The sequence below is a fragment of the Lagenorhynchus albirostris genome, chromosome 16 (genome assembly GCF_949774975.1).
Source record: "Lagenorhynchus albirostris chromosome 16, mLagAlb1.1, whole genome shotgun sequence".
Taxonomy (NCBI): Eukaryota; Metazoa; Chordata; class Mammalia; order Artiodactyla; family Delphinidae; genus Lagenorhynchus; species Lagenorhynchus albirostris.
The window spans coordinates 57,980,864-57,998,861 of NC_083110.1; the positions used below are offsets into that span (position 1 = coordinate 57,980,864).

Consider the following 17,998-nt stretch of genomic DNA (forward strand, 5'->3'; position numbering starts at 1 on the left):
GGTTATTTTCAGGATTATAGGTTTGAAGAGATTGCTGCTGTCACTCAGGTTTGGTGCACAACCCCTTTTTCCCTTCATGGAGCTGACCTAAGGCTGTGTTATGTAAGAGGAAAGGGTTGTCTCGTGGGCAAGTCATGATTGAGGTAGGGGCAGTTTTGAAGGTCAGCGCCTCACCACTACCACAGATAATGTGAAGTGTCCGCTGTAATAGAGATGGGAATGCAGAGGTTGGGGTGGTATCTTGAGAAAGGGCCTCCCAGGGTGTTGGAGGCAGTGAAGATGAAGAGTGGGAGTCCACGGGCAGCGCGAATAGGGTAGGTTGGGAGATCATGTGACCAAGTTTAGAGGAATTCAAGGTCAGCTTGGGCCCCCCGGCCCACTCATTACTCTGGCATCCAGATGCCAGGGGCGCGGGTAACCGCAGCACTGAGAAAAGGTGGCTCCATCAAAAAGGCAGGGCGCGGGAAATCCGAAGTTTTCCCGCCGTGGCTGAGGGCGTGGCCCCTGACGTCAGGGTTCCGCCTTCACAAAGCAGACAGGCGGGCTCCACCCTTACCAAGATGGCGACACTCGCGGGACCGGAAAGCGTTAGTAGATTTCGTCTTTACCCTGTCTCCGAGGTGTGGGCGGGGCTGCTCTGCGGAGTGCGCCCGCCCCTTCCGCCGTGCCCTGCGCGGCACGATGGCGTCACGCGGGTTCGCCCCTACCCCTCCTCTTCCGGGTTCCTGAGTGGCGTGCGTCGGCAACGGTAGTGACGCGTATTGCCGAGAGGATGGCGGACGCCGGCTTACGCCGCGTGGTTCCCAGCGACCTGTATCCCCTCGTGCTCGGCTTTCTGCGCGATAACCAGCTATCGGACGTGGCCAACAAGTTCGCCAAGGCAACAGGCGCTGTGAGTCCCGGGCATGATTCGTGGGCTGGGGTGGGATGACCACAGGGCTCCGGGCCCTGACATGCTTAGGTTTGCAGGTAGGGAGGTCTGTGGGGTTCGCCAGCCCAGTGTCTGCCAGGCCTTTGTGCCGAGCACTCGGCGGTGGCCGGAAAGCCTGGAGTCTCAGCGTCTCTTCCACGATGTCTGACTATATGGCGCTGAGCTTTGTTGCTTTTTTTCTGGTGAGTGGGGCGGCGGTGGCCGCGTGGGAACCTCGTGGCCTAGGTCACGTGGCTGGCGGAGTGCGGCGAGGCGGCAGCGTCGTGCCCCACCGGAGGCATTGGAGGCTCCTGGTTCTTTCTTTGGGCTTTATGTTGGCTGATGCCGAGCGTGACTTGACCTTAACTCTCAATCGAATTTACCCGGGACTCAAAAGATAAGTAAAATTGCTTTAGAAATAATGAAGGCTGGGATTTTTGTTATTAAAGAAGAAAATGAACGAGTAGAGGCAGGGTTCTGCTTTTCGTTTTACTGAAGCAGGATTGAGCATCATAGTTCTCTCTACAAAGCAGGCATAGCTGTTGGCTTGAATCTTTGACTTATGGCATCAGACAAGTCTAGGTTTGGGAACAGCCTCTGCCATTTTTGAAGTGTATAATCCAGGCAGCTTGCTTAACGTCCCTGAATCTGTTTCAACTTCTATGGGGATGTCATCATCCACTTTATAGGATTTTTGTGAGTAACATGATATGTACATATACAAAGTGGCAGTTACGATGCCTGGTGCTCAGGAAGCATCAGTGAGTGAAAGCTGTTATCTTAGTTATTGTACCTTAGGATGTTCCAAAAAACAAGTAAAAGGAAGATGACCAGGAATGTGAAAGGTTTGGAATCTACATCTCAAGGAAAGACATGACTGCATGAGAAAACACCTTGAGGGTAGAGTGAGTGGTATGGTAGTCTTTAGTGGTCTTAGTCTTTGACTAAGAAGGTAGGCTTGTTCTTTGTGGTAGAATCAGGCTATGCAAGTTGAGAGTCAGATCGGCCTCAGAAAGGGCTGCCTTAAGCTGGGGCAGCCTGCCATGTGATCTGATACAGCTGCTTTCATATTGGAACTGTTTTGACTGTTAGGGAGGCTGCAGAGAGTGGGCTGGATGGAATTGGGCCTTTCAGAATCAGAAATCTTTTTTATGTGACAAAAACTAATCTCTGGAGGGTTTACTAAGGGCAAGATGCTATTTCCAGATGCTAAGCCCCTTATATGCATTATTTTTTATCTTCTCAACAAGTTAATAAGATGTGTAGTGTCATCTATCTTACAGGGAAGGAAACAGTCTCAGAAAGATTAAATGACTTATTTTTCTTTTAATTTTTATTCATTTATTTATTTTTGGCTGCATTGGGTCTTCGTTGCGGTGCACAGGCTTCTCATTGTGGTGGCTTCTCTTGTGGAGCACGGGCTCTAGGTGCACGGGCTTCAGTAGTTGTGGTAGCATGCAGGCTCAGTAGTTGTGGCTTGAGGGCTCTAGAGCACAGGTTCAGTAGTTGTGGCACATGGGTTTAGTTGCTCCGTGGCATGTGGGATCTTCCTGGACCAGGGCTCGAACCCATGTCCCATGCATTGGCAGGTGGATTCTTAACCACTGCGCCACCAGGGAAGTCCCAGATTAAGTGATTTGCTCGGGGTCACACATTAATAATTGGCAGAGGTGAGTTTCACATCTACTCATCTAACTTTGAGCCAGTATTTTTGTATATACTGTAACGCCTTGCCACTTTTTGGTTACCAACTTATAATCTATATCAGTGTAATAGCTGAATGCAATTATGTACTGAATACGTAACATAGATTTTTACTAGTCTTCTCTTGGAGGATGGTTTCCAGTGATTTGGAATTATAAACCACGTTGCCGCAATCATCCTCCTGTGTAGATGTTTGTTTCATGGGTAAGGATAAATTCTTAGATAGTACACTGCTAGAGTAAAGGGAATGTATGTTTTTAAAGGCTTTGATAAACAGGATTGACAGGTGGGGGAATAGATAGATGGTGCCAGAGACTACAGGGATAGCCCAAGTTTTTGATACCAAAAACTGGGAAATACGTAAATAGAATATTTTTCTCCTAATTTATGCAAGTAGGAGAAGTCTTACAGAGATGTAACATTTATATCAAATTAAAAATTTCTTACTCTGCTCTCTTTTCTCTTACAGACCCAGCAGGATGCCAATGCCTCTTCCCTCTTGGACATCTATAGTTTCTGGCTCAAGTAAGTATCCTCTGTGCTAGTGTGGCTGTTTTCTCCCCCCAAGTAGGCTGGACTGTGTTCTTTGGTTTGGGAAGGTCCTGATTCCCCAGGAGTTAGCCTAATCTACCCCAACAGGTCCACCAAGGCCCCAAAGCGGAAGTTACAGGCAAATGGACCAGTGACTAAGAAGGCTAAGAAGAAGACTTCATCCAGTGACAGCAGTGAGGACAGCAGTGAGGAGGAAAAAACCCAAGGGCCTCCCGCTAAGAAAGCTGGTAAGACCCAGCAGGGAGTTGTGGTTCCAGGAAAAGGATTTGGAGGCTGTCTGTGCTAAATTTCTGGTTCTTACTGGGACCTGTACTTTTGTTCAGCTGTACCTGCCAAGCGGGCCAGTCTGCTTCAGCATCCTGGAAAGGCTGCAGTCAAGGCATCAGAGAGCAGCAGCAGCAGTGAAGAATCCAGTGATGATGAGGAGGAGGACAAAAAGAAAAAGCCTGTCCAGGTTTGCAACTTTGAGAAGGAAAGGGATTGCTAAGGGATTGGAAAGAAGAAACTAAAATCTTGGTTTTTAGCTTGATGGTGTTAGGTATACAACAGGTGATTACATGGTTTTTCAGGGAGGTTGTAGAAGTATGAGGTTTGGGAAGGATTATGTGAGGTTGAAGTTGAGCCCTGAATCTAGAGGAAATTCAACCCGTTCTGCTTGCCTGGCAGTATTGGGTTTCTCTGGGATACTGTCAGGGACTCCAAGAGTAAGAGAATATGTTTTATGGACAGGTACAGGGAACTCTAGACAGGGAGTGGCAGCGACAAGGCCTAAAAAAGGGGGCACCTAGGAAGCTTTTCTACCTTAGGATGTCCTTTGGGTGCCCTGAAACTCTTGCTGATTCTCCTGGTTGTGTGTTTTCTCACAGAAGGGAGTTAAGCCCCAAGCCAAGACAGTCAAAGCTCCTCCTAAGAAGGCCAAGAGCTCTGATTCTGATTCTGACTCAAGCTCAGAAGATGAGGTGCCAAAGAACCAGAAACCAAAGACAACACCCGTGGCAGCTAAAGCTCAGGCTAAAGCCCTAGCCAAACCAGGTATTGTTTATGTTCCTAGGAGGCTGGACTGGGGACCAGGTTGCCCTGGGGACTGATGTGAAAATTCCTTAATTCAGCACAGGAGTGAAATGGCACTGGATGTTGAACTAGAAGTATTGACTGGTGTCATTTTTTTAAAAAAACAAACATTTTCCTGGTAAGTAAAAAGTTTTATTGTTAGGGACTAGTAACTACAGAAATAGTCTGCAGTGAGGGAAAACATGTTTTAAAGACTTCAGAGGGCATATTCAAATAATTTGCATCATATCATTTTTTGGAAGACAGGTTTATTCCTGAAATTGGGCAAGAAATTCATCCTTGGATGTAGTAAACCACAGCATTCTCCTTCATGCTTCCTCCAGAGGCAAGAGAATTGACAGACTCCCGAGTTCTGTGCTAATAGGAAGGAGGTTTTTATGGCCTTTTAATGTTTTGATACTCCTTTTTTATTGTTGTTCATTAGTTCTTGTCTTTTATTAACCAGTATACGATTACTTATCTTTTAGTTTCTTGAAACAATAGATCAGACAACATTTGCCACAATAGTGTCTGTCAAAGTGGCTGGCCGTGGAAACTCCAGCACCGCATTCATCTGAAGGGCACTCCTGACGCAGGCGACTGATTTTGCCATTTTCAGCCACCTTACAGTATTTCGGACAGCCAGCTTAGCCTTCTTTCTCTTATGCTTGTTCTTCTTGGGAGCGGTGTAAGACTTCTTCCTTTTCTTAGCACCACCACGAAGTCTCCACACAGATGAAGAATGGACTCTTTTTTTTTTTTTTTTAATTTATTTAGTTTTTTTTTCGTTGAGTTGGGTCTCCGTTGCTGCGTACGGGCTTTCTCTAGTTGCAGCGAGCGGGGGCTACTCTTCGTTGTGGTGTGCGGGCTTCTCATTGCAGTGGCTTCTCTTGTTGCAGAGCATGGGCTCTAGGTGAGCGGGCACATAGTTGTGGCACACGGGCTTAGTTGCTCTGCAGCATGTGGGATCTTCCCGGACCAGAGCTCGAACCCGTGTCCCCTGCATTGGCAGGCGATTCTTAATCAGTGTGCCACCAGGGAAGCCTTTGGACTCCTTTTGAATGTTGTAGTCAGACAAAGTATGGCCATCCTCTAGTTGCTTGCCAGCAAAGATCAGTCTTTGCTGGTCAGGAGGGATTCCTTCTTTATCTTGGATCTTGGCCTTTACATTTTCTATTGTATCTGAAGGTTCAACCTTGAGAGTGATGGTCTTCCCTGTCAGGGTCTTCCTGAAAATCTGCATCTTGGCGGCGGCACCACTGCCCATGGTGGATCCGAAAGATGTCTTTGTACTCGCTTACATTATTTCTTTTTTCTTAGGTATACCAGCTCGTCCAGCACCTAAAGTAGTCAATGGCAAAGCAGCTGGTAGTAACAGCAGCAGCAGCAGTAGCAGCAGTAGCAGCAGCAGCAGTGATGATGACTCAGAGGAGGGGAAAGCAGCAGCCGTATCTAAGAAGGTATGGACCTTAATATCTAGCAGGAAAGAAGGGACTGGGGACGTTGGTAATTGGGGGGTCTCCATTGCATGGCAGGATTGGTTGGGTCAGTATTTTCCTGTGGTAATTGATTTTCTCTGTGTGATGCAGACTGTACCTAAAAAGCAAGCTGTGGCCAAGGCCCCAGTGAAAGCAGCTGCCACTCCTGCCCAAAAGAGTTCCAGCAGTGAGGACTCCTCCAGTGAGGAGGAGGAGGAGGAAGAGCAGAAGAAAAAACCCATGAAGAAAAAACCAGGTGACTGGACACGGGGAGTCAAGCTGGACGTCTGTGACCAGGGCCCAATGGCAGGAGGACCTCTGCAGTCACCACGTGGACCTTGGCATGTGTCAGCCAGCTTCTCCCAGAGAAAGGAGAAAGCCACGTTGCCTTTTATAACCTAGACTCAGAAATGGCATGCCATCATCTTTGCCGTAGTCTATTTGTTAGAAATGAGTCACTAATCCTAGCCCACCCTCAAGGGATAGGGAATTAAGCTCCATTTCTAGAAGGAAGCAGTATCAAAGAATTTGTGTATATATTTTAAAACCACCACACTGTCCCTTTTAAACAGGTCCCTATAGTTCAGTTCCCCCGCCTTCTGTTCCCCCACCCAAGAAGTCCCTGGGAATTCAGGCTCCCAAGAAAGCTGCAGAGAAGCAGCAGCCTGTGGAGAGCAGTGAGGACAGCAGCGACGAGTCTGGTGAGTCATCACCTGTGGTGAGTGGGTCTGGGGAGCCTATGAGGAGTAGGGAGGGAAATGGTTCTGTCCCTTCTGCTTTTTTTTTTTTTTTGGCTGTGCCGCGCGGCTTTTGGGATCTCAGTTCCCTCGCCAGGGATTGAACCCGGACCACAGCGCTGAAAGCCTGGAATCCTGACCACTAGGCCACCAGGGAACTCCCTGCATCCTTCTTTTCGTTGCCCCTGGTTGGATTGGGACTCTGGACCCAGCCTAATGCCATAGGTTCTCTCCAGATTCAAGTTCTGAGGAAGAAAAGAGACCCCCAGCTAAGGCAGTCATCTCCAAAGCGACTACTAAACCAGCTCCAGCAAAGAAGGCAGCAGAGAGCTCTTCAGACAGCTCAGGTAAGGCATAGGAGGCCCTCAGGGCAGTGGGAGCTCCAAGGGCTCCCCTCAGTCTGATGTGGGGAGATACTCACTCCATCCTCTCTGTCTAGACTCCGACAGTTCTGATGAAGCTCCTGCTAAGCCAGCCAGTACCACCAAGAATTCCTCAGGTAAGCCAGCTGCCACTCCCAAGCAGTCTGCGGTTAAGCCAGCTACAACTCCCAAGCAGCCTGCAGCCACTGGCCAGAAGCCTCTGACCAGAAAGGCTGATAGCTCCTCCAGCGAGGAGGAGAGCAGTGCTAGTGAGGAGGAGAAGACGAAGAAGACTGTAGCCACCCCTAAGTCCAAGGTGATGGCCAAAGCAGCTCCGTCTTTGCCTGCCAGGCAGGCCTCTCAGGGTGGTGGGGACAGCAACTCTGATTCAGACAGCTCCAGCAGCGAGGAAGACGAGGACGAGAAGACGCCTAAACCCCCAGCCAAAAAGAAGCCACAGAAGGCAGGGGGAACTGTAGCCCCTTCCAAACCAGCCTCTGTGAAGAAAGCAAAGGCCGAGAGCAGCAGCACTTCTTCCTCTGAGGACTCCAGTGAGCAGGAGGAAGAGGAGAAGCGCAAGGCCAAGGGCACTCCAAGACCACAAACCGCCAAGGCCAATGGCACCTCTGCACTGACTGCCCAGAATGGAAAAGCAGACAAGGACAGCAACGAGGAGGAGCGGGGCAAGAAAAAGGCAGCAGTGGCAGTTGCTAAGCCAGGTCTGTATCCAAAGAACCTGCCTCCTGGGTTTGTCCCCCAGATCAGGATGGGCTCTACTCTTGGGGGTGGGATAGGGAGCCGAGGCCCATGACTGGCTTCCAGTTAGTTGGAGGCCCTCAGTGTGGGACCCTGGGAGGAGGAACAGGAAACTGGTCTCCTGAGTCTGGCCTTTTGTTTTGTAGGTTCAGGAAAGAAGCGGAAGCAGAATGAGGCTGCTAAGGAGGCAGAGACTCCTCTAGCCAAGAAGATAAAGCCCCAGACCCCCAACACGTTTCCTAAAAGGAAGAAAGTAAGTTGCCTTATTTTCCTCTCAGGAGCCAGCGTTTAGAGTAGAAAGAAAAATTGCAAAGCACCTTGACAGCCCTTTGCCTGGCCTGGCATACGTGCTGTGGGTGTAGCTCCGGAGGGCCTTCCTGACCAGAAGCCCACTCCATCCTGAATTTCCTGCTTCATTCTTCTTCAGGGAGAACGAAGGGGATCCTCCCCATTCCGAAGGATCAGGGAGGAGGAGATTGAGGTGGATGCTCGAGTGGCAGACAATTCCTTTGACGCCAAGGTGAGGAGAGAGAGGGTCTTCACCATTCTTGAGGGGGTGGGGTGAGAGAGGGTAGCTTTTGGTTCTGGTTGGTAGGAGGTTCTCTGGGTTCGGGTTGCCTGGAGCAGGGAGAAGAAACTGACAGGGCCCTGGCGTTGTCCTTCTGTGTGCTAACCACCTGTCTCTACTTACCAGCGGGGTGCAACCGGAGACTGGGGGGAGCGAGCCAATCAAGTTCTGAAGTTCACCAAAGGCAAATCCTTCCGGCATGAGAAAACCAAGAAGAAGCGGGGCAGTTACCGGGGAGGCTCCATCTCTGTCCAAGTCAATTCTGTTAAGTTTGACAGCGAGTGACCGTGGACCATCTGTAGCACAGCAGGGGTGATGATCTGAGACCACTCACTTTCCCCAGTGGACCTGGGAACCCTCAGCTCTATCGGGGGAGGGTCTCAGTGAGGAGAGCAGTTTAGATTAGGTCTGAAGGCTTTGCGTCGTCACATCCTCTAAGGTCCTTTTCTGTGTTTGTGGTTTTGTACAGATTTGTTTTTGAGTGTTGGGTAGCAAGGACAAGGTAAGGGGAGTGTTCTTTTATAAGAAAAATTGTTTTAGTTGTCATTCTCCCTGTTTTGTGGAAGTTCTCATACTGAGAAATTTGTATATTTTACATTAGATTATTTCTTATTGATTTTTGTTGTGGTTTTCAGAGGTGGGTTCACAGATTAAAATCTCAGCTATCTTCCAAGATGTGGTAAAGGTCACATTATGAATTTTTATAATTGGAGAATTCTGTCTATGGGAGTGCTTGTGTCCACATTTCATCCTTTCTACCCCTCAGGGCCCTGGTGAGGGGTGGCTAAGACTGGTTAATGTATTTATCTGTTAAGCATGAACTATGTACCTCATTCGTGGGGTCTAGGACTGAAGTTTTCAGCCAGCATGGACTTACCTACTTTGGCGGATAAAATTTACTGTTTTGTTTCAGGCAAAATTCTGGTGTGGTGTGAATGCCGTGGGGTCAGTCTGAATATTTCGTTTGCTATACTTTTATTATTACATAATGTTAGCGATATGTGTTTTTTAATTTGAAAGCATAAACTTTTTTATTGTTCAAAGACAATTTTTGATTGGCTTGACCTTTAAGAGTGTCGAATACTAAATTGAGGGCTACATCTTATTTTTTTACATTTTAGAGAACAAAATAGCTTTAATTTAATCTGAAAAGCACATATCACTTGGTATTTCTGTCTTGGTAGCAGTGGTGACACAAAATTAGTTTCTTGGTTTCATTAACTCCTACATGGTTGGGAATCACTGATCAAGAAAGTGAAAGAAGAAAACCTATAATTAAAAACCTTAATCCTCAGTAGGAATTAGGTTACATTATTCAAGTGAATTTATAGGTAACCTGTAAATGGAGGATGAGAAGAATCATTACAAAGCATTTTATCTGGTAATACTTGAGTTAGACTGGTGTTGGGAGAGCATCCTAACAGGATTATTGTGTCTTGTAGTTGGTGCACGGGAGCAACTGATGTGCCCCCTTCAGAACCTTGATTCTCAGTAACAGTGGAGATAACAGTAAAAAACAGTGAGCAGAGATACGACTCTTAGGCCAAGCAGGCTGATCATAAAGCTGTAGGAGATGACTGTTGGCAGTGCTCAGCCAGAGTAAGATAGGGAGGAAAGTCGACGAGTTCTCCAAGTTCTCTGGGGCTGGTCTGTCCCTGTGTTGGGAAAGTGTGCCCTAGCTTTATGGATGAGTTGTAACTTAAGGATAGCTTCCCCTTGTTTGGGTTCCACAGATAACCTGGTTTTCTGTGTCACTGCCTCTAGGAAGAAAATGTGCTCTTCACGCTGACATACGTATTCAGTCTGCATGCTAAAAGTTCTACATCTTACTAAAAAGTAATAAGCTGGCTGGTTTATAATGTATCTTGGGAGTTTTATTAATGTGAGTCCAAAGCTCTCCCACCTCCACTCAAAACAGAACAACTTGGTTGCTAGTTGGAGGGCTGGGGCCCAGACTTGTGGGTTCAGTGTGGAGCCTTCTTGACTATTCCTTATCTCATGATACCTTGTCTCATGGTGCCTTGTCCAGGCAATAGACCAGCCTGTGCGTAGTCTAACTTGGGGAATTGGCAAAGTGGCCCATGGGCCAGATCCAGTCCATGGCTTGTTTTTGTGTTGCTCAGGAGCTAAGAATGCTTTTACATTTTTTAAAGGGTTTTAAAAAAAAAAAGTGACAGACTTTATGTGACCACAAAGGATATAATGTTTACTATCTGGCGTTTTACAGTTTGCAAAACCCTGGCCTAAATCAGTGATTTCACAACACTGGCTGAAAATTAGAATTATCTGGGGATCTTTTAAAAACACTGATACCCAGGGACCCATCTGCTGATCGGTTGAGTCAGATCCTGGTGCTCTCTGGTGGATTCTGGGAGTTAAGATTTTTTAAAGCTCCTAGGTGATTCTAAAGAGCAACCAGAGCTGAAAACCACTAATCTAAGAGCATTTGAAAAGAAATGAGTTGGTAATTTTTCTTTCCTCCCCTTATACTTTCATTTTCAAATGTACTTGTTAAATCTAATACTATAAAGTAAAAATTAAATTTCCGTTTTATCCCCGTTTTCTGGGACTTGATTCTTTTGTCTCTTTCCAGAGAGTTTCACTGTGTGTACTACTACATGCATCCTCTCCCCTTTCTCCTCACACATATGGAGTAGCTTGCTATATGCAGGGTTTCATAACTTTGGAGCTCATTTTTAATGACCCCATTGTATGGAAGTAGCATAAATTATTTTAAGTAGTACCTTATTGGTAGCTGTTCAGGTTGTTTAAGTGTTTTGTTATTATAAATAGTGCCATAGTGGATATTTTATATGTGAGACTGAGTATTTGTGTGGGTATTTTTATAGGAAATAGTCTAAGAGTGATTGTTGGGTCAGAGGATGTGTACATTTAACGTTTGTTCATCATTGCTCTCCAAAACCATTGTACCAACTTGTAGTTCCAACAACACTTTATGAAAGTACCTCTTTGCTTGCCCTCTTGCCAACACTTAAACAAGTTTATCTTTGCCACTTGGGTAAATGAAAATGCTCAGTTTTTTAAAATTGTGGTAAAAAAACACAACATTAAAGTTGCCATCTTAACCACTTTTAAGTGTATAGTTCATTAGTGTTAGCACTGACATTGTTGTGCAACAGATTGCTATGATTTTGACTACTTTAGATATTTCATGAGTGGAATCAGACTGCATTTGTCCTTCTGTGACTGGCTTATTTCACTTAGCATAATGCCCTCAAGGTTTACTCATGTTGTAACATGTGGCAGGATCTCCTTTTTCAAGGCTGCGTGATATTCCATTGTATGTATATACCACATTTAATTTATCCATTTCATTGTTTAGTTTCAGGGACCTGAATTCCTACCTATGCTGATGGGTTCTGGCAGTGTTGCTGAAATCCACACGTTAAGTGAATCACACACATGATGGCTCATGGCCATCTGCAGTGTACCTCATATGGACACAAAGCAGGAGACTTTCCAATATCCTTTTGTGGCTTTATGTTTCACAGGTTATATCCTCACTACTACCCAATCCTGTTAGGTGGATATTAACTAGATCATGGTGTCTCAACCTTAGTATTTGGGGGCTCTGAAATACTAAGAGTGTTTGAATGCCTACTATGTACCAGCCATAGAACTCCCTGAGAGCTCAGTGTCTAATAGGGGAAGTCAGAGATGGGAACAGTTCTGTACACCATGCTGAGTCCTGTCACCAAGGGTCAGAGTAGCACCCCCAAGGGGACAGCAACAAAAGACTGACCTTGGCCCAGGATTCTGAGGAGAGTAGCAGCTGCCAGGGGGGAAGAAGGCACATACCATGAAAGGAAGAAGAAATGTTCCCAGTGGGAGAAGAGAGCCTTTAGGATGGATCAGGTGGAGGATGTGTGGTAAGTAGGGGCAGGTTAATACTGTCTGAGGATTGAGTAGCAATGGCCTTTTGTACCCAACTGAGGAGTTAATACTTTATTTTGTTCTCCTGAGTGTGTAGTCCAATGCAGTGCTCCTGGCACTAAATACAGCTGCAGGGAAAGCAAAGCCCCTACTGACAACTGAGTTCTTATCCCCCTGCCTCATGCAAAGCTGGCTTAAGCTGTCTGCAATTACTGAAGAGGCCAGTAGGTGGGGCCCTTGCACACTGCAGGGAGCTGGACTCTATAGTTGAAGCTTGGCATTGTGTTACCCCACTTAACATTCAACAAATTCGGAGCACCTGCTATGAGCTTTTGGATACAGAGATGAATAAGACGTAGGTCCTAGTTTGAGGACCCTTGGTTCTGGAGAGTGGAGAGGAGAGTCTGTCATCTATGAGAGGTCATCTGTTACCTGAAAACCAGCAACAGGCAACATGGCTCATAGAGGAACCCTGATGTTCATGTGGAACTCCCAACTTTCCCCTCAGGTCCAACAGGGCACTGGAACTCCCATAAGGGGGGCCAGCCACAGGTCCCACTGCTTATGGAAACTGCAGACCTGTGTCCTTCCTATGCCTGGGAGCTCAGAGGCCCTGGTGCTCTCTCCTCTGTCTCCCCTCCTCTCCCAGCAGGATTGAGGAGAACATATGCCAGGCTTCCATCTTCTAAGTGTATTGGAGGGTAGGTAGGGTACAGAGTATTTGAATAAATTAGCCTGTCAGACACAGAAATTCATCCATTCAGTAAATATGAGTGCTTACTATATACCAGGCACGTAATTTGTGAGAGATGTTAACAAAATCATGAATGAACAAAAAACCAGACACAGTCCCAGCAACCAAAGTTTACCCAGTCTAATGAGGGGCAAAGATATTAATCCACACAAATAAATGTATAAATATAAACTTCAGTACAATGAGGGCAAGGTACGAAGAGCTGTGAGCACATGTGACAGGGGAAAGTAGCCCACATAGTGGTGATACTTCCTCACGGACTGGGTAGCCATGTAATTTATCATCTAAACTGGGATGCTTTTTTTTTTTTTTTTAAAGATTTTTTTTTTTTGATGTGGACCATTTTTAAAGTCTTTACTGAGTTTGTTACAATATTGCTTCTGTTTTATGTTTTGGTTTTATGGCCTCGAGGCATGTGGGATCTTAGCTCCCTGATCAGGGATCGAACCTGCACCCCCTGCATTGGAAGGCGAAGTCTTAACCACTGGACAGCCAGGGAAGTCCCTAAACTGGGATGTTTTTGAGAATGAAGGGAGAGAGATTGATAATTAGGCTGAGAGGAACAGGTGTGGATTGAGACTTTCCCAGGCAAGTCAGGACATAGGGTCACTGTGGTAATAGATGTCTTCACTGAGGAAGTGATGTTTCAGCCCAGACTTGAAGGTGAGAGTTAATTAGGTGAAGGTGTTGATGTTACTGACTTGGGTCCTTGGACTCTTTAATCAATAGAAGTTGATAAGAGACCATACGAGGTATTCAGACAAGGCTTTATTGGGACCCACGCTGTAGCACAAAGGAGGGAAAACAAGTAACGGGTTCCCTTGCTCGCTCTCTGAGGAGGGTGGGCTTGTTCTTAAGCGGTGGGAGGGTGGGGGTGGATGGGTGGGTTAGGCTGAAGGAGTGGCTTAGGTGGTCTGCCCACCCGCTTGGCGGTGCTGGGATCATGCAGAGTACCCTGCTTTTGCTCCTGGCTCCTCAGAAGTGGCAGTTGGTTTGTCGTCTTTTAGTATCTTATTGTTCATAGTCCCTTATAGTTTCTTGGTATTCTGTTGCTTGTCTAGGTGCAAGCACTCCAGTAAAGGGTCCCAGGTCCCAGCCTGTCTCAGTGGTGCAAGATGAGCAGGGCTGTGTGTTTTTTTCAGTGAGAAGACACAGCATGTGCAAAGGCCTTTTGGTGAGAGGGAACATGATGGAGACCCCAGAAAGGGTCTGTGCAGCTGAAAGGCAAAGGAAGGAGGAGAGCAGTATGAGATGAGGCTTGAGAGGGAGGCAGGGACCGGGGCATGTAGAGCCTTGTAAGGCGTGTTTTATTCTGAAGGCAGTGGGAAGCTGTTGAAGAGTGTGTGCGTGTCTTAGTCATCTGGGGCTACCATAGCAAAATACCATAGCAAAATACCATAGCCTGGGTGCCTTAAACAACAGAAATGTGTTTCTCATAGTTCTTGAGACTGGGAAGTCCAAGATCAAGATGCAGGCCTGTTTGGTTCCTGGTGAGAACTCTCTTCCTGGCTTTCAGAAGGCTTCTTGCTATGTCCTCACATGGCAGGGAGAGACAGAGTAAGCTCTCTGGTCTCTCTCTTTTTTTTTTTTTGCGGTACGCGGGCCTCTCACTGTTGTGGCCTCTCCCGTTGCGGAGCACAGGCTCCGGACGCGCAGGCTCAGCGGCTACGGCTCATGGGCCCAGCCGCTCCGCGGCATGTGGGATCTTCCCAGACTGGGGCACGAACCCGTGTCCCCTGCATCGGCAGGCGGACTCTCAACCACTGCGCCACCAGGGAAGCCCCCCTCTGGTCTCTTTTTTACAAGGACACTAATCCTATCTTGGGGCTGTACCCTCATTACCTCATCTAAACCTAATTACCTCCCAAAGGCCCTGCTTACTGTTACCATCATGTTGGGAGTTAGGGCTTCAACATATAAATTCTGGGGGGCAGAGGAACACAAACATTCAGTCCATAACAGTGAGTGTATGTGTGGGTATCATTTTTTTTTATTAGGGAAAATTTCAAATATATAAAAGAATTACCAATACAGACAGTAATCAACTAACATTAAACATTCCATCAGTATCACCAAATGTGTTAAAGGCTGGTGACAGATTTGCATGCTGAAAAGCCAAAAGTGGTTAGCATGAGAATAGACTGAAGGGATTTGGAGCGGATATTTTGAGACCAGTTAGGCTACTGCAGTAGGCCAGGAGAGAGATCATTTTGGTGACCTGAATTAAAGTGGTGCCAAGATAGAGAAGATGGAGAGAGGTGGATAGATTTGAGAAATATTTAGGGAAAAAACTAGAACTTGGTTGGTGGGGTGGAGGTAGGGGAGCAGTGAGGAAGAGTAAGGCATTAAGTGACTCTCGTACAAATAATAAATGCTGGAGAGGGTGTGGAGAAAATGGAACCCTCATACACGATTGGTGGGAATGTAAATTGGTACAGCCACTATGGAAAACAGTAGGGAGGTTCCTTAAAAAACTAAAAATAGAGTTACCATGTGATCCAGCAATCCCATTCCTGGGCATATATGCAGAGAAAATTCTAATTCAAAAACAGGACTTCCCTTGGGGGTGCAGTGGTTAAGACTCCACACTTCCGTTGCAGGGGACGCAGGTTCAATCCCTGGTCAGGGAACTAAGATCCCACATGCTGTGTGCATGTGGCAAAAAAAAGATACAATGTGCCCCAGTGTTCATAGCACTATTTACAATAGCCAAGACATGGAAGCAACCTAACTGTCCATCAATAGATGAATGGATAAAGATGTGGTGTATATATACAGTGGAATACTACTCAGCCATATAAAAGGATGAAACAATGCTATTTTCAGCAACATGGGTGGACCTAGAGATGATCATACTAAGCGAAGTAAGTCAGAAAGAAAAATACCATATGATATCACTTATATGTGGAATCTAAAACACAACATGAACATATCTATGAAACAGAAACAGACTCACAGACATAGAGAACAGACTTGTTGCCAAGGGGGAGAGCGGGTAGGGGAGGGAAGGATTGGGAGCTTGGGATTAGCAGATGCAAACTAGTATATACAGGATGGATAAACAACAACTTTGTACTGTATAGCACAGGGAACTATATTCAATAGCCTGTGATAAACCAGAATGAAAAAGAATATATATATGTATAACTGAGTCAGTTTGCTGTACAGCATAAATTAAACCCAGTATTGTAAATCAACTATTCTTCAATTTTAAAAAATGTTGGGGGCTTCCCTCGTGGCACAGTGGTTGAGAGTCCGCCTGCCAGTGTAGGGGACGCGGGTTCGTGCCCCGGTCCGGGAGGATCCCACATGCTGCAGAGCGGCTGGGCCCGTGAGCCATGGCCGCTGAGCCTGCACGCCTGGAGCCTGTGCTCCGCAACGGGAGAGGCCACAACAGTGAGAGACCCGCGTATCGCAAAAAAATAAATAAATATTGGAACTATAAAAGTACTGGCTAATACGTCAAGATGCTTAAGAAGATCAAATTGGTGATTAGGTCTCTATTGCCACGAGATTGACACTTTCCTAGCACTTGATGATTTGCTTCACTCAAGGATAAGAAATTGATGACCTTTTCTTTTTGGGGGATTTAAAAACTATAGTCAAATGCTGTACCAGAACATAAAAAAACACTCTTCCAATTATTCGTTTTTCATCTCTCAAACTGAAATATTCAACCTGAGAATTTAGGATATGCTCATCAACATACTAAGGAACTCAAAGTAGTCTTTCCTTTTTTTTAAAAAAAAAAAATTTATTTATTTATTTATTTATCTTTGGCTGTGTTGGGTCTTCGTTGCTGTGTACTGGCTTTCTCTAGTTGCGGCAAGCGAAGGCTACTCTTCATTGCGGTGTGCAGACTTCTCATTGCAGTGGCTTCTCTTGTTGCGGAGCATGGGCTCTAGGTGTGCCGGCTTCCGTAGTTGTGGCACACGGGCTCAGTAGTTGTGGCTCGCAGACTCTGGAGCATAGGCTCAGTAGTTATGGCTCATGGGCTTAGTTGCTCCACAGCATGTGGGATCTTCCCAGACCAGGGCTCGAACCCGTGTCTCCTTCATTGGCAGGCGGATTCTTAACCACTGCGCCACCAGGGAAGTCCCAAAGTAGTCTTTCATCGTTGATAAATTAGTCTATAATTTCTGAGTCTAATTTAACCAGAGAGAATCATCTGACAGCCACTCAACGCTTGCTGTCTTTCCAGATGCCTTATTCTTGTGAGTTAGAATTTTTGTGATTAGGAAGAAATAAAGTGCTTAAAAAAAAAACCTAACTTAAACTGGAGCTCAAATTCTGTTTTCAAGCTAGATCTCAACTTGATGAACGAGTACAAAGCACATAACTCCTCACTAACATGATGCAATTAATAACATTCTTAAATTTTAAACTGTGTCTTGGGAGTTCCCTAGTTGCCAGTGGTTAGAATTCTGGGTTTTCACTGCCATGGCCCAGGTTCAGTCCCTGGTCGGAGAAATGAGATCCCGCAAGCCGTGCAAAGCGTCTTATTTTTACTACTGTAAACTGTGACATATATTTTAAGTGAAATTAAAATGTATTAGTTAATATTTAAGAAATGTAAAAAGGTATAAAGAATAATTTATTGAAAAATTGCATACCCATCTCTCAGCCTAATAAGCAGAATGTTGCCAGCACAGTTAAATTCCCTCTTTGTATGTATGTTAAGGCCGAATGTTAAGCCAGTATTAACATTAATAAGTACCAATTGTTAAAATATTGAAATATATTAATACTGGTCGGGAAATAGTTGCTGGCCTGTACCCTCTGAATATCTCCTCTCATTTCCAAATCCTTGACCTCTTTCTAAGACACACACACCACCTCCCTTGAACTGTTCCATAATCCAACAAATAAAGGGTTAATGCCTGGCACAGAGGGGCCTTTTATATATATATATATATATATATATATATATATATATATATCCCTAAGGAATATATAGTCTTGTTTTTAAACTTTATATAAATTGTACCACACTGTATCTATTCTCCTACGACTTGCTTATTTCTCTGATGTGTTGTAGTTTACTGTATACTTCCATTTCTTTACTAATTCACTTATTAACAGGCATTCAAGTTGTGATGCTGCTGTGAACACTCTTGTATCTATTGGTGTACATGTGCAAGAGTTCCCTGAATTTAAACCTAGAAGGGAAAGTGCTGGTCATAGGGTAAGTGCATCTTCAATCTTCCATGTAATGCCAATTTTCCAAAGGTAT

The 17,998-nt window shown here is 45.6% G+C and overlaps 1 protein-coding gene and 1 pseudogene across 12 annotated transcripts in view; one reads left to right on the forward strand and one right to left on the reverse strand.

The window, feature by feature from the left end:
* Nucleotides 1–756: 756 nt before the first annotated feature.
* Nucleotides 757–17,998, forward strand: part of NOLC1 (nucleolar and coiled-body phosphoprotein 1) — a 31,688-nt gene continuing 14,446 nt past the window's right edge. For 2 of the 12 annotated variants that reach the window (XR_009536044.1, XR_009536043.1), the window contains exons 1-14: nucleotides 757–892; nucleotides 3,084–3,139; nucleotides 3,254–3,393; nucleotides 3,490–3,620; nucleotides 4,033–4,198; nucleotides 5,537–5,676; nucleotides 5,806–5,950; nucleotides 6,267–6,395; nucleotides 6,668–6,778; nucleotides 6,871–7,512; nucleotides 7,696–7,802; nucleotides 7,977–8,069; nucleotides 8,244–8,381; nucleotides 9,882–9,926. Coding sequence is in view for 7 of the 12 variants with exons in the window: in XM_060126102.1 (XP_059982085.1) it covers nucleotides 773–892; nucleotides 3,084–3,139; nucleotides 3,254–3,393; nucleotides 3,490–3,620; nucleotides 4,033–4,198; nucleotides 5,537–5,676; nucleotides 5,806–5,950; nucleotides 6,267–6,395; nucleotides 6,668–6,778; nucleotides 6,871–7,512; nucleotides 7,696–7,802; nucleotides 7,977–8,069; nucleotides 8,244–8,381; nucleotides 9,882–9,950 (2,187 nt within the window). In the remaining 5 variants the exon portion in view is untranslated. Of the gene's footprint in view, nucleotides 893–3,083; nucleotides 3,140–3,253; nucleotides 3,394–3,489; nucleotides 3,621–4,032; nucleotides 4,199–5,536; nucleotides 5,677–5,805; nucleotides 5,951–6,266; nucleotides 6,396–6,667; nucleotides 6,779–6,870; nucleotides 7,513–7,695; nucleotides 7,803–7,976; nucleotides 8,070–8,243; nucleotides 10,679–17,847; nucleotides 17,951–17,998 lie in introns of those variants that run through there. The other 10 variants (XR_009536047.1, XR_009536046.1, XM_060126105.1 and 7 more) reach the window with 8 other exon arrangements.
* On the reverse strand, nucleotides 4,690–5,459 carry LOC132507030 (ubiquitin-ribosomal protein eS31 fusion protein-like; annotated as a pseudogene).